This window comes from Limanda limanda, chromosome 19, assembly GCF_963576545.1.
Source record: "Limanda limanda chromosome 19, fLimLim1.1, whole genome shotgun sequence".
Taxonomy (NCBI): domain Eukaryota; kingdom Metazoa; phylum Chordata; class Actinopteri; order Pleuronectiformes; family Pleuronectidae; genus Limanda; species Limanda limanda.
In genome coordinates, this window is record NC_083654.1 from 22,938,365 (window position 1) to 22,954,257 (window position 15,893).

The window sequence follows — 15,893 nt, forward strand, 5'->3', positions numbered from 1 at the left end:
CAAAATGTTTAATAGCATTAGTACAGCTTGCATGCAAACCTGTTCATATATTCAGGTTGTACTACAAATTAACAATTAACATTCAATTTAAGAAATACACTTTACAGAGTTCAATTTTTATCACTCAAAACATTAGTAAATTTAATACACAGTCTGTTCTGTTTAATAAAGTTTACAAACAAGCTGTTTCTTAAAGGAGCGAGCAAACATTTCCTCCACATCAGCAACACATGACGACTGCAGCCAGTTTCCACTGAATATGGATTTTAAGAATATGTTCCAATATTGTCTTTCTCTAATAATAATGTATGAATCTTTCATACCTGAAACCTGCTGTTACATATGCATCACTATTATTAACGTCAATATTTCAACCACTCTGAAAACAATTGAACAGGTATTCTACAGATATAGAAATTATATTGAAGACTTTTTAATACGTATATATTATCACCACCACCAGAACATTTTAATACGTATATATTATCACCACCACCAGAACATTTTAATACATATATATTATCACCACCACCAGAACATTTTAATACATATATATTATCACCACCACCAGAACATTTTAATACATATATATTATCACCACCACCAGAACATTTTAATACATATATATTATCACCAGCACCAGAACATTCTCAAGCTAAATGTCGTTAAACTCAAACATTTCCTCACGTTGAAAAACTAACTCCCCGACTTCTCCCTCTCAGTCACTGTGTTGTGATCCGACTCCGTACGAATACAAGCTGAATTAAAATGTGATCATAATCACAACAGCTGAATCTATAAATCTACGTCGATTCACTTTCCTCTGAATTAGATAAATGCAAATAGATTCAGATTGTGTGTGGACAGAGGTGTCAAAAGTATTCACATTCATTACTTAAGTAGAAGTATAGATACTAGGGTTTAAAAATACTTCTGTAGAAGTTGAAGTATCAACTCAAGCTTTTTACTTAAGTAAAAGTGTAAAAGTACCGGTTTCAAAACTACTTAAAGTATAAAAGTAATGTAAGGGCAATTTTTTCCCCATTAAGGACAAACTCTTAAGCCGCGTCTCAGGGGCCTATGGTGCACTACCCCACCTTCTCCAAAAAAAATTTTTTCTAAAGGCCATAATGACTATAATGTTATATAATGGAGTGGAAGACATGATAACTATTTGCCAATAAGTATTGTAATAGTGCAAAAAGTCAAACTTCAGCGGAATTTGCCGTATTAAACTAAAGCGATACCTGGCACACAGCTGGGAAGGACTTCAGTACATCTACTGTGTCTCCTGGGAACCCCAGGTACGCATCCAACTGCTGGGTCATTTCAAGAGGGCCAGTCTTCTTCAAGGAGGAAAATAACTCCTCTTCCTCAGATGATTCGGAGCCCTTTCATTTAACTGCTACTAAATTAAAAAATTTTTTTTTTCAATATATTATATTTTTAGACTTTGATGCAGGATGCTGCGAGGACGGTGGCGCACGCCGCACGCAGCTCTGGCTCTGCTCGCCCTCCTCTTTCGGAACCCTCCGGTGCGGTTCTGTGGCTGCCCGGCCGTCATCCTGCGCGTGCGGCGTGCACCCAACTCAAACTCTCCTCTCTCCTCCGGAATGAAAACAAGCCAAATGAAATAGGAGTAACAAGGCTATTTTTAAAATGTAAGGAGTAGAAAGTACCGATATTTGCGTGAAAATGTAAGGAGTAGAAGTAAAAAGTCGTCTGAAAAATAAATACTCCAGTAAAGTATAGATACCCAAAATTTCTACTTAAGTGCTAATCCCATAGCGCGCCGGCACTAGGCTGGTCACCATGTTATACAACATTTTTCACTGTGTTTCCCGGAGCTTTACGCTTGCGTCAAGCGCAAAAAATAGACTTGACGCCGAAACGATCGCTGCACGACGCAAGGCAGTTTTGGCGCAGCGCTGCACTTCAGCTTCTGGTGGGGCCGGCACAAGGGATTAACATGGGAGTGGATGGAAGCCAGCTGTTATTTAAGGCTTGACGCTGCGCTTACGCGACGCTTACGCGTCCGGTGTGAACCCGGCGTATTTGTATTTGTTTGTTGGACCTCCGTGTCTCCTGTTCGTTACTTGACACCTGTGTGTGGATGGGATCTGGTGAATTTATTTCTGAGATTCTTTCAGCCTGGACAGAAACCGGTCGACTTCTTGGTTCCCCCTCCTGTGTCTGATCTTCTCCAGAAGCTGGATGCTGTTCTCCTGATAGTGGGACTTGAATGGTATCTCCGCCGCCTTCATGTGATACTGGATTGACAAGTTATACTGCTGTCGAGTGTAGAACAGATGTTTTCCGTAGAGGTGGAAGACGACTTGTTGTTCAGGAGGTTGCAGATCCTCTGCGAGCAGCTGCTGGAAGATCTTCTCAGATTTGGCCTTGGTATTCGTGTTCTCTGACTTTGCGTAAATATCTGCGAGGTCAATTCTCTTCATAAATGAGGAATCAGGATAAAGAGAAAGCAACTCCTCATAGGCACGGATCCCTTTCTCTATCAGGCTCTGGCTTGGGCGACTGTCCTTCTCCCAGATCTTCCATTTGTAGCTGAGTGCGACCCATCTTTTCAGATAACGTTCATCTGGATGTAGCTTCAGAGCCTCTTCGGCCAAAGCCACAGCCTCGTCTATGGAGATGAAGGTTTTGTAAAACCACAGCAAAGGTTTGATTCCACTGTAGCTGCTGACAGGGTTCCTCAGAATCTTTGTGGCTAACTCTCGTGCTCCACTCTGGTCTGGTTTTCCTTTCTTAGCGAGTTGCAGGAGATAAATGCCAGCGAGGTACAGGTTCTCTGGATCCTGTTCCTTGGCTTTTCTCAGCTTCTCCATGATGTCTTCCTTGACCACTGCTCCGCTGTGTTCGGACATGTTAACTAACAATATCACATGGCTGGTCTGCCACTCCACCACATCCGGCTGCATCCGGATGGCTCTCTTGAAGTAATCAGCTGCCAGAAGCTTCTGTTCTCTGCTGAACTTCATCAGAGTCCAGGCTCTTTCAGCGCAGATCTCCGGGTGCAGCCCTTTCTGCGATGGATCCTCAGTCTTCAGGACGTCGATCTTTGACAGACAAGCCCGACTCTCTGCTTCTTCTCCCTGATGATGGTGCAGCCAGGCCTGGTTCCCGTAGGTCACCACCAGCCAGGGACCCTCCTCTGCTCCTCTCATCTGCCTGAAGGCCTCCTCGGCTCTGCTGAAGAAACTCCTGGCTTCTTCAATGGACCCCAGCTGGAAGTGGACGTACCCCTGCAGGTTGTAGATGTGTCCCAGCCACTTGCGTCCGTCCTCTGTGCCGATGTCCTGCAGCTGGTCCTTGATTCTCAAAAGATTGATTCTCTTGTTCCTGCCGGGCTTCAGATCCCAGGTGAAGTGGCACTGCAGCGCCCTCAGCTGGCCCTTCATGGTCATTTCACTCTTAGCAGCCCTGATGTAAGATTAATTATAAACATTAGAACACATCATCAGTGAGTTGATATAAAATGTTCTGACATTAACTTCTGGGGTTTCATTCTACTGGACCACTTGGATTCTACTGGACCACTTGGATTCAGGCAAAGTATCTTCTTTAATAAGCTTCTCTGCTAGATTACTATTGTATCTGCTGTTTTAGATTGATAGTTTGAACTGTTTTGGCCTTACCTTGAATGGTATGAGATTGAAGCTTGTTTGTTTATTGAGTGTTTGTCTATTGATTTTTGCTTATTGTTTTCAGTTTCACTCAAGTGACTGAGAGCTAAAACAACACCAGCTAAGGGTAAAGTGCTTGATTCTTATTACTATTCTGTTAAAGAGTAAGTGATTTAGATTTTTTATTCCTATTCTGTTAGAGGAAGTTCTGTGACCTTTAAACTTTAGTTGTAAACACACTTGGTCCAGAAACAGTTTCTGGCAAAACTGTCACTGATTAAAGGCACAGGTTCCTATTGTGTTTGAGATTGCCCTATTAGCACCAGGTGTCTGAGATTCCCTCCTGAGCAGGGGGAGTGGTCAGCACAGCTGTAGCCACTCATCGTCAACTCTGGTTAAAACCAGCAAATGTTTGGAGCGTCAGCTTCAGCGTCTGTGTAAAGACTCCTCGTATGAAGACTCGGAGGATAAAGACAAAGGAGTCTTTCGTTGGAGTCACAGGGGGAGGCTGAGGGGGAGGCTGAGTATAAAAACTGCATTTTATTTTGAATATGTGTAAACTTTCCGTGCGAATTTCTACTCGTAGATACTATAGGCCTTGCACTCGGTCACACAGACACCGTAACCTTTCCTCTCTTATCTATCCCACCCGTTCCACACATACCCAACACCTTGTCGCAGGGGGCCTATGGAACTGCCAGTCAGCTACCCGCAAGGCAGACTTCATCTCGGGCTTTGCTACACAGCAATCGCTTGACTTCCTTGCTCTCACTGAGACTTGGATCACACCGGACAACACCTCCACCCCAGCTGCTCTCTCCTCGGCCTTCTCCTTCACCCACACACCCAGACCCACTGGTAGGGGTGGTGGCACAGGTTTACTAATTTCCCGCAAATGGTCCTCTTCTCTCTACTCGCTTCCACTTTTTACCCCAACGTCTTTTGAATTTCATGCTGTGACAGTTTCTCATCCGGTACAATTAACTATTGTTGTTCTCTACCGTCCACCAGGTTCTTTGGGAGATTTCTTGGAGGAATTAGACACTCTCCTTTCAAACTTCCCAGAAAACGGCCCTGCACTCATCCTCCTGGGTGACTTTAACATCCAGACAGACAAGTCATCTGATCTTTTACTTTTAATGTCTTCTTTTGCTCTCTCACTCAGTCCTTCCCCTCCTACTCACAAAGCCGGTAACCACCTTGACTATATTTTCACCAGGAAATGCTCAACATCTAACCTCACTGTAACTCCACTTCATGTCTCCGACCACTTCTTTATCTCCTACTCTCTCCCACTGTCTCAAAACAACAACCCTACCACATCAACAGAGTCTGTACCTGTCCGTCGCAACATTCGTTCCCTCTCTCCTGCCTCTCTAGCATCCTGTGTTTTGTCAGCTCTCCCTTCCACTGACTCCTTCTCACTCATGCATCCTAACTCTGCCACAGACATTCTCCTTTCTACTCTGTCCTCCTCTCTTGACTCTCTCTGCCCTCTTATGTCACGACAGGTCCGCCAGTCCTCCCCAGCTCCGTGGTTGACTGACTCGGTGCGTGCCGACAGAGCCACTATGCGAGCATCAGAAAGGAAATGGCGGAAATCTAAACACCTGGACGACCTGCTCGCCTATCAGTCTCTTCTCTCCTCTTTTTCTGCCTCTATCTCCACAGCCAAAAGCACTTTTTACCAAACTACTATTCAATCCTCATTTTCTAACCCCAAAAAACTCTTCTCCATCTTTTCAAACCTCCTCGACCCCCCCAGTCCCCCTCCTCCCTCCTCCCTTCTACCAAGCCACTTTGTCAACTACTTTACAAAAAAGATTGATGACATACGATCTTCTTTTTTTGATCCTCCTTCTAGAACCACACCTCCATCAACTTCATCTTCATCCCCTTCGCTCTCCTCTTTCACCCCTCTGTCTCCCAATCAAGTTCTGACCTTGGTAACCTCTGCCCGCCCGACCACCTGCCCCCTTGACCCCATCCCTTCTCACATTCTCCAGTCTATTGCTCCTGACCTTCTTCCTTTTCTTACTCATCTTATCAACACTTCCCTCTCAAATGGCTGTTTCCCTAATTCTCTGAAGGAGGCAAGAGTAAATCCTCTCCTGAAGAAACCCACCCTCGACCCGTCTGCAGTAAATAACTACAGACCTGTCTCTCTTCTTCCCTTTGTTTCCAAAACTCTCGAGCGTGCAATCTTTAATCAACTCTCCTCCTATCTGAACCACAATAATCTTCTTGACCCTCGCCAGTCTGGCTTCAAGGCAGGTCACTCAACTGAGACTGCCCTCCTTGCTGTCTCTGAGCAGCTTCACACTGCTAGAGCAGATTCTCTCTCCTCTGTCCTTATCCTTCTAGACCTCTCTGCTGCATTTGACACAGTGAACCACCAGATCCTGATCTCATCCCTTCAGGACCTGGGTATCTCAGGCTCTGCCCTCTCCCTGCTCTCTTCCTACCTCCTCTCTCCCTCCTCTCTCCCTCCTCTCTCCCTCCCTCTCTCCCTCCTCTCTCCCTCCTCTCTCCCTCCTCTCTCCCTCCTCTCTCCCTCCCTCTCTCCCTCCTCTCTCCCTCCTCTCTCTCTCCCTCCTCTCTCCCTCCTCTCTCTCTCCCTGCTCTCTTCCTACCTCAACGAACGCACTTATCGGGTAACTTGGAGAGGATCTGTTTCTGAACCTTGTCCTCTCACTACTGGGGTCCCTCAAGGTTCGGTCCTGGGTCCTCTCCTCTTTTCTTTGTACACCAACACTCTCGGCTCTGTCATTCACTCACATGGCTTTTCCTACCATAGCTATGCTGATGACACCCAACTAATCCTGTCTTTTCCCCGATCAGAAACACAGGTAGCAGCTCGAATCTCTGCCTGTCTGACTGACATCTCTCAGTGGATGACCGCTCACCACCTGAAGATTAATCTTGACAAGACTGAAATACTTTTCCTTCCAGGGACAAACTCTCCCACCCATGACCTGACTATTAACTTTGACAACTCCGTGCTGACCCCCACTCAGACTGCTAGGAACCTGGGTGTGACACTCGACTGCCAACTCTCCCTTTCTGCCAACATTACTGCAACAACGCGGTCCTGTAGATTCATGCTTTACAACATCCGGAGAATACGCCCCCTTCTCACTCAGAAGGCGGTGCAGGTTCTGGTCCAGGCCCTGGTCATCTCACGCCTCGACTACTGTAACTCCCTCCTGGCAGGTCTACCTGCTACTGCCATCCGACCTTTGCAGCTCATCCAGAATGCAGCAGCTCGACTGGTTTTTAACCAACCTAAATTCACTCGCACTACTCCGCTCCTCCGCTCCCTACACTGGCTACCAGTGACTGCCCGCATCCGGTTCAAAACACTAGTACTCGCATACCATGCTGTAAACAGATCAGGTCCAGTTTACATCCAGGACATGGTCAAACACTACACACCAGCACGTTCTCTCCGCTCTGCTTCAGCTAAACGACTCGTTGCTCCCTCACTGCGAGCTAAACACTCATCAAAATCACGACTGTTTGCTGTCCTAGCTCCTAAATGGTGGAATGAGCTCCCACTCGACATCCGGACATCTGAAAGTTTACACATCTTTCGTCGAAAACTAAAAACATACCTCTTCCGACTGTACCTTGAATAATAATAAAAAAAAAAAATAAAAAAAAAAAAAAACCACTAACCACTTTTGAAAACTAACACTTTGGTAGCACTAAAATGGCACTTACTTATAGCACTCTGTAGTTTTGCTTTATTTCGAAGAAATTTTACTGTCTTGATTCTTGTTGTTCTTGGTTTGTACCCTCAGGGTTGAATGCACTTATTGTAAGTCGCTTTGGATAAAAGCGTCAGCTAAATGAAATGTAATGTAATGTAATGTAATGTAAAAAATGATAAATTCATCAGTAAAATAACAATGACTCAAGATCCTGATTTACTTCAATTATAAATATCCTAACGAATTGTCTTTTAAACAGTTTCATGTCTCATTTGTTTTTAGTGCTGCCTTGTGTAACTTCTGTAATCTGGCATTTGAAAAGTTCTCTATAAATAATAATAATAACAAGGACTGAGAGGAATTCATCAAACCTCTCTGGATTGTCAGGAAGCTTCTGTCTCGCTCCTCGTCTCCAACTGTTCAGATCTTCAGACAGGACGAGTCCTGGTCTAGCAGAGGTTGGGTCCAGAACCACAGGACTGTAGGAGACCACGTCCTTCATCTTGTTCCAGATGTTGAAGCTCAGGTTGCCCAGATGTTTGTCCTTGTCTATCAGAGCTCCTGAGGCCAGCTGTGGATCATCCAGCAGGGGGTGCTGCTGGACTCGTTCCACTGCAGCCTTGTAGTTGAGCAGGAACGAGACGTCTTCAGCTCTCAGCTCGTCCTCTGTGGTTCTGATTGTGTCTGAAAGAGACTTTACGTCTCTGCTCAGAGACTCAATATTCTCCTTCATCATCCGACTCTTCTGCTCCTCTTCCTCCCTCAGTGCAGCCATCCTGGCCTCCTCTTCCTCCTCCAGAAACTGATGAAGCTTTTTAAACTGCTCCTTGATCTGCGTCTCTGTGAGTCCGGCCTGGACCTTAATGTGTTCTGCTGTTTGTTCAAACTCTTCTTTAACACGTTCAAAACTCTGTAACTTCTTCTTCAAGGGCTCCAGAGTTTCCTGAAGCTGCTTCTTGTGTTGTGGTGCAGCTTCATCGATGGGTCTGAATCTGTGGTCGCTGTGTTTCTCTGAATCTCTGCAGATGAGACACACTGGCTGCTGATGGTCCAGACAGAAGAGTCTGAGTTTCTCTGAGTGCTGACTGCAGAGAGCAGGTGAAGAGCTCTGATCTCTCTCCTGTAAGAAGGTCTCACACAGGTTATTTAACACCAGGTTAGGTGGTAGCTCCTTTGATGATCTTCTCTTACACAGTGGACACTCTTTTACTTCTTTGTCTTTCCACCAGCTCTTCACACAGTCTTTACAGAAGCTGTGGCTACATGACAGAATGACAGGATCTCTGAAGACATCATGGCAGACGGGACAGCAGAGATCTTCTTCTAATCTGGAAGCCATTGAGTCTCCAGGTGAAGCTGAAAACAGACAGTCAGTCAGTCACAGCTCCATGAACTTCACTGAGGTTCACTTCCTCTCTGAGTCGAGGTGTTTGTTAAACTCACGGTCAGTGTGTGGAGCGTCGGCAGGTTGTAGTTTGACTCTTCTCTCCTGTAGCTGGACTCACTCAGGACGTCTGGTCTGGTTTGGTTCAGTTTGGTTTGGAAGGTGAATGTGATCGTCTGGTTTTCAGCCTGCGTCTCTTCAGGGAGGAACAGACGTTTCCTGGTTTCTCAGGTGTGTCAGGAGAGGGAGGAGCTTGAGATGCTGGATGATAAAACCTGTAAAACCTGAAACAAATGTACAAGCAGCTCTGCTGTCAGTACAAACTCTGCACCTCCCTTATGGACTGAACTCTAACACTTTAACCCTTAACTGTCTCTAAGCTAAACACTCATCAAAATCACGACTGTTTGCTGTCCTAGCTCCTAAATGGTGGAATGAGCTCCCATTCGACATCCGGACATCTGAAAGTTTACACATCTTTCGCCGAAAACTAAAAACACACCTCTTCCGACTGTACCTTGAATAAAAAAAAAAAAAAAAAAAAAAAAAAAAAACTAACCACTTTTGAAACTAACACTTTGGTAGCACTAAGATGTAACTTACTTATAGCACTCTGTAGTTTTGCTTTATTTCGAAGAAATTTTACTGTCTTGATTCTTGTTGTTCTTGGTTTGTACCCTCAGGGTTGAATGCACTTATTGTAAGTCGCTTTGGATAAAAGCGTCAGCTAAATGAAATGTAATGTAATGTAATGTCTCTGATTCATCTGCCTGTAAAATACCAAACGGTTCATGTGCAATACATTCACTGCACATATTCTGGTGTCAGGATACGATTGTAAAAAGTAATTCAAGCCTTGGATTTGATAATTGGTCAAAAGTCATTTGGCTGCAACAAGCTCACACAGACAAGAGACTTGTGTTGGGGAGGCCCCAGTGATCTGACTTTTAAACAAAGGGTCGTAAAACGAGGCCTACACGCATTGCTGAGACCAGCTCTAGAGTTTCCTGGTGGTCAAGCCCCCCCCAGCAGGAGATTCTGCACGCAGCTCTGCAGAGACCCTTACGCCGGGTTCACACTGGACGCGTAAGCGTCGCGTAAGCGTCGCGTAAGCGTCGCGTAAGTGCTAATCCCATAGTGCGCCGGCACTAGGCTGGTCACGATGTTATACAACATTTTTCACTGTGTTTCCCGGAGCGTTACGCTTGCGTCAAGCGCAAAAAATAGACTTGACGCCGAAACGATCGCTGCACGACGCAAGGCAGTTTTGGCGCAGCGCTGCACTTCAGCTTCTGGTGGGGCCGGCACAAGGGATTAACATGGGAGTGGATGGAAGCCAGCTGTTATTTAAGGCTTGACGCTGCGCTTACGCGACGCTTACGCGTCCGGTGTGAACCCGGCGTATTTGTATTTGTTTGTTGGACCTCCGTGTCTCCTGTTTAACCACAATGAGTCGCCACTTCCGGTTTCCAGTTTGACGGCCGTGTTTGTGTTACAGCGATTAGGGTCGCGAGCAGCGCCTCCGGCCGCACTGTTCACATCCGTGTTAGTCTGCAGTGATTTTACCGATCAACACATCAGCACACAACGTCCGCTTAGGGGCTGAGTGGTGAAATCACTGTTAACTTATCTTCGGCGTGTTTTAAGAGCTTCTCTGTTCTCTCCTTGCATGTTCTCTCTCTCTCCCTCTCTTCTCCTGAACCTGCTTACACACACGTTCCAATCTGTATTTATACAGTTCACGTCACATAGTTAAATCTATATTTAGAGGGCCTGAACGCATCTCGCCGCCATTTTGACGCCAAGGCTAAACTAGAACAAAGAATCCTTTGTTCTTCCTTTGTGTCTCACACGTGGACGGCGGCCATAGAAGATTATTCATCTCTAGACCCGCCCTCCGTTCTGGTTCTAAATTCCAAAGCGGCTCCGCCATTTTGTTTGTAGTCACCACCATTTTGAGAGTTTTGATAGATTGTGATAAATGCTGCTGCTGCTGTTGTTATCTTTGAAATATTGGAGTTTGTTAAAATGATGAATCATTAAATAACATTAACTTTATTTCACACACACACACACACAGAGAGACTCTTTGACACAGACACACACACACACACACACACACATTAGACACAGACACACACACACACAGACAGACGTACATAGACCACAGGTTTTACATGTATGGTCTGAGTTGTGATAAGTGCTGCTGCTGTTCTTATCTTTGAAATATTGGAGTTTGTTAAAATGATGAATCATTAAATAATATTAACTTTATTTCCCCTTTTTAATAAATGCTTTTGTAATTAAAGTATCTGTAGTCTGTGATTATTTGTGCATATGTGTGTGAATACAGCTGGATTATGATAGCCTGTGCTCGAACTTAAAACCCTTCATTGTTTATTATATAATCATTAATATTAACTATTGAGATTATTAATTTAACTTTTATCAGAAGAGACTGGTATTTATAGTTTGACTCGTTGGTCCCTGTAACCAGGGTGGTGCCCCGCTACGATAAGTAATAATTACAGATTGTATCATTCTTAATTGATAATTTATGTTTTTCATTAATTATTTCACTATTCTTAATGGATAACCTTATCATTTCTAATTAATTATTTTACTATTCTTAAGTGATAGCCTTATCATTTTTAATTATTAATTAATTAATAAATATTTTTTATTATTTTAATAATCATATTTCATGATTATTAATAAATTAGCCAACGTCAAATCTACTCCTATTGCACAACACTTGGTTGTGAAATTCAGCCTCGTGGCCAAATTCAGAGGTTGGTGAGGGGGGGGGGGGGAGTCTGTGACGTAACTGCAGAGCTGAAGTCACATTGAAGAGTCAGAAGAAAAGTACAAACAAATGGAAACAAAGTCAGAAAATTAAAACATCGTTTTATAAATTAGATCGAGTTTGTGTGAGTGCAGTAAAAAGTATGATATCATGAGATGATTGTACACTTTGGTGTGATTATTATACCTTAAGTGTGACACCAGTATATGATGTGACTTTGGGCATTCAATAAATGTGGCTATCAGAAACATATTTAATACCAGTCGTTAGTTTTTGCTCGTCAAGGGAACTGTTGGGTTTCTCCATAACTTTAACATTATGATGTAAAGGGCTTTACATTTTCACTGATTTCCCCGGGGAATAAATGATGGATCTTGATGAAAAAAGATCAGGTTGATCTAGGTAACTCACGTAGTAATAATACTAATAATAATATTAATATTAATTATTATTATTAATAATAATAATAATAATAATAATAATAATAATCTAAAATTTCTAGGACTGCAAAGCAGCACTGGGCGGGCCCGAGCAAATGCATTTTGATAGGTTGCATGCGTTTTGCCTCCTTCATGAAAAAAATAAATAATAACTAAAAATGTGGAATAGGTTAGGTTAGGTTAGTTTATTGGTCTCCACCAGGGAGAAATTTGTCGTGAAGACAGGGAACATGTTGCATACATAAAAACACATACAGTACAAAAAGAACATCAAGTTAAAAGTCTGGTGGAGTAAACAGACCACTGGACAATCCTTCACATGCAGCAAGCCGACGTGAACGCATTCACATGCTTCCACACCGCTACTCTAACTGTAATCATAAATATACATTCATATCAGCATCACATAACCTCAAGCATACATTAATCCGTTCACTCACATACAGTATGTCCATAGTATATATGGCCAAAATGACCACTAAATGCAAAATAGCAGGCTTCCTGTTGTGTTTTTCCAATTGCACATTGCACACAAGACTTTTTGTTTGTCTGGTCATGATACACCTGTATATCGATTTTTGTGAAGACCGGTCAATGTGAACACGTTCAGGGGGATCGGGGGGGTTCCGTTGAGCCATTTTGCGACGCCCATTGAAAATTCCTCCAGAATACCTAAATTTTCACCACTTTCTAACTTTCTGCAAATTTTGGTAAGAATTTGAGCATGTTAAAGCCCTCAAAAAGCCAATTCATTTGCCTAAATAATAGTTATAATAATAATCCTTACTATTTCAATAGGGCACGATTATAATAATAATAATAATAATAATAATAATAATAATAATAATAATAATAATAACAATAATAATAATTCTTACAATTTCAATAGGGTCTCACCTGTCAGTGCCTGTCAGTGCTCAGGCCCTAATAAGACAGTAAAGTAGATTACTGTGCTTGATTAGAACTAGATTAGTGCCTTGTGAACTTCAAAGATCTGTCATTATTAAATTATTAAAACTAAAGTCACTTTAACCCAGTTCTTACTACAATATCTTTGCTATCTTTGACATATGTTAAACCTGCTGTTTGTGTTCCATTAAAAACATTTACCATCACTGACCCAATATGTCATTACCATAGACAGCATTTCATGCTTTAATGTAGTTATTAAGATCTGCGTTTTCACAAATTACTCAAACACAAAAAATTACAGGCGATTAATTACACATTTTGAAAGCATTTCAATCAATCAATCAATCAATCAATCAAGTTTTATTTGTATAGCCCACATTCACAAATAACAATTCGTCTCATGGGGCTTCAACATTGTGTGACATCCTCTGTCCTTAACCCTCAACAAGAGTAAGGAAAAACTACTAAAAACCCTTTTCACAGGTAAAAATATGTAGAAACCTCAGAGAGAGCCACATGTGAGGGATCCCTCTCCCAGGACGGACAGAAGTGCAATAGATGTCAGGTGTAAGAAAACATCATCAGGATTTTTAGCAGCATCCATTAGGCTAAACATTTTTCAATACTATGTGTCAGGCAGTCCCGCTGCAATCACAGTCTCTGGCCAGCAGCCAGCAAGACCACGATCCAGCATCAAATCAACATTCTTTTCAGTTCAAGTTGTACCTGGTAACCTTGGAGATCTACTTGAAGTGACTGGTTAGTAAGGGAAGTATAAATAACAGTTTGCATCAATATCAGTACATTTGACTGGATTCAACAGGATAAACCCGCCTGTATCAACATCCTGTCCATGGAGTCATCGTCAGGTAACTGAATTCAAAAATACGTCTATTTTAAATGTTCTTATTGATGTTAGTGTATTTAACTAAGAGTCCTTGGAGAATGAGCCTGTCATTAAGGAAAACATTTCGGCCAAAGTCAACTCAAGATATTAAAGGGGACATATTATGAAAATTCCACTTTTGTAGTGCTTCTACACGTTAATTTGGGTATCTGGCATGTCTACCGTCCCAGAAACTCCGGAAAAAAACAACTCCCGCGATTTGTTTTGGTTCCTCTCTGTCAGAAACTATACTAGATGGCCTCGAATGGGAATACACCAAACTAATACGTAATAGATAAAAATGCCCATGTAGTACGCCCCCCCCCCACCACTCGACCCACCACTCGACCCACCCACTTTTTCAGTCCATCGGAGTCCGGCCGGCCGCCATTAAATTCTTGCAAGCCTTGGAAACACTTGGATAAGCTAACTGCAGCATGAATCGATTTCCACACCCAAGATGCTCAGTGCTGGGCTGCACAAATCAGCACAAAGCTCCTCATGTGACTCCAGCTTCAGAAGACACAAGCTTGAGATGGATTGAGTTCATATATGATGGCAACGTTCCTGCAAGAGTTCTGTTAGTGTGCTCTAACCACTTTCCATCGGACTGTTTTACCAACCTGGGCCAATATAACGCTGGATTCGGGGAAAGGTTGAAATTGAAAACGGGGTCGGTGCCATCCATTCGTCGCAACACTCAAGACGAGGGAAATGTAAGTTTGTTTTTTTTATAATTCTAGTATTTGCTTGTTTTAGACATTTTGTGTGGAGGCTAGTGCCGTTAGCATGTTGTGGCGTGTGTGTGAGGGGCTGGGGGGCTAGCATGTAGTGGTTGGGGACAGGGATGAGACTTTACAGGAGTTTTAATGTTCGACTATTACATAATCGAACAGTTAATCGAGGACGGCTGGCGAGTGTTAGCCAGAAGACAGCGTCGGAGTGAACGGTGTTCGCACGGCAGGTTCGAGTGTGTTGTGCTCTCCACGCTTTTCCCCCCGCTCCCCTCGTGTCTCTGTACTGTGCCGCTAACTTTCTCCACGGCGGCACTGGGCTTGAAGTTAGCTACAGCTGTGTAGCGGTGCAGCTACTGCTATGTGGATTTAGCACCCGTCACACTCATCTGCTGTAGGAAGTCGTGCTCGCGCAAGATACCGGAGGATGTTGTTCTCATAATGCGCGGGACTAGAACGATTATTGCATTCCCTGTATGCATGAGAGTAGTACAAACATGAATAACATTGCTGTTTTTGGTGTTTAGTCAGGCACATCTGTTCACGGTGCTAGGATACATCACGTAGCTTGCCAGACGGACCCACCAAAGATGTGCACAGTTGGCACGCAGCTTTCTGTGAAAACACTGCGACCTCACCGCAAAAGTACAGGTTTAATTACCCTCAAGTTACTTTGTCATGTCATTGATTGAGTCTCCGTGTTAAAGTTGTAGCAGCATCTAATTTTTTTATTTATTGTGACTCCACGAATACTGAATGTCTGTTTTATCATAGGCACACAGAAAACTGTGTCGGGGTTGGGACCTCATCTGTGGCCTTCAAAGCATCACAGCCATTCCTAACATCGACCCCGATGAAGAGGCCTGGTAAGAGAGCTCGCTTGGAGGAGGAAGAGGACAACCCAAGTTCTTCAAGTTTGGACTTCGGAGATCCACAGGATTCTACCTATGATCCTGATGACTCGGTCACAGTCTTGACTGAGTCATCAGATGTGACGTGAGTGACTCAATATTTAATCTAAACATTTTAATAATCAGATGGATTACCATCCTACACTTATTTTACCTGTAGCAGCATTTTGGTGAAATCTTTGTCTTTCTAATAGAATGGAATCTTCCAACCCTGTTCATAAGACACCCACATATATTGTCTATGAAAACTGCCTCCTGGAGCTGTTTGAGGTGTGTCCTGTGTGTCGGCGGGGGACAGATGTGCAAACAAGAAGGGTTGGGACATTCCTCTCTGTAGAACAAAAGTGCCCACACTGTGAGTTCTACAGAAAATGGAATAGCCAGCCTCTTCTTGGTAGCACTCCTGTTGGGAACATCCAACTCTCAGCTGCAGGGTATGCCACTGGTGCATCTTTCTTCAAAC

General features: G+C 43.5%; 1 protein-coding gene across 1 annotated transcript; it reads right to left on the minus strand.

The window, feature by feature from the left end:
- Nucleotides 1-2,129: 2,129 nt before the first annotated feature.
- On the minus strand, nucleotides 2,130-14,959 carry LOC133025783 (interferon-induced protein with tetratricopeptide repeats 1-like). Its single transcript, XM_061092526.1, has 3 exons — nucleotides 14,896-14,959; nucleotides 4,316-4,499; nucleotides 2,130-3,441 (listed from the first exon to the last, which is right to left on the minus strand). Exons 1-3 carry the CDS (start codon nucleotides 14,957-14,959, stop codon nucleotides 2,130-2,132), a joined length of 1,560 nt encoding a protein of 519 aa, XP_060948509.1.
- Between the last annotated feature and the right edge of the window lie 934 nt (nucleotides 14,960-15,893).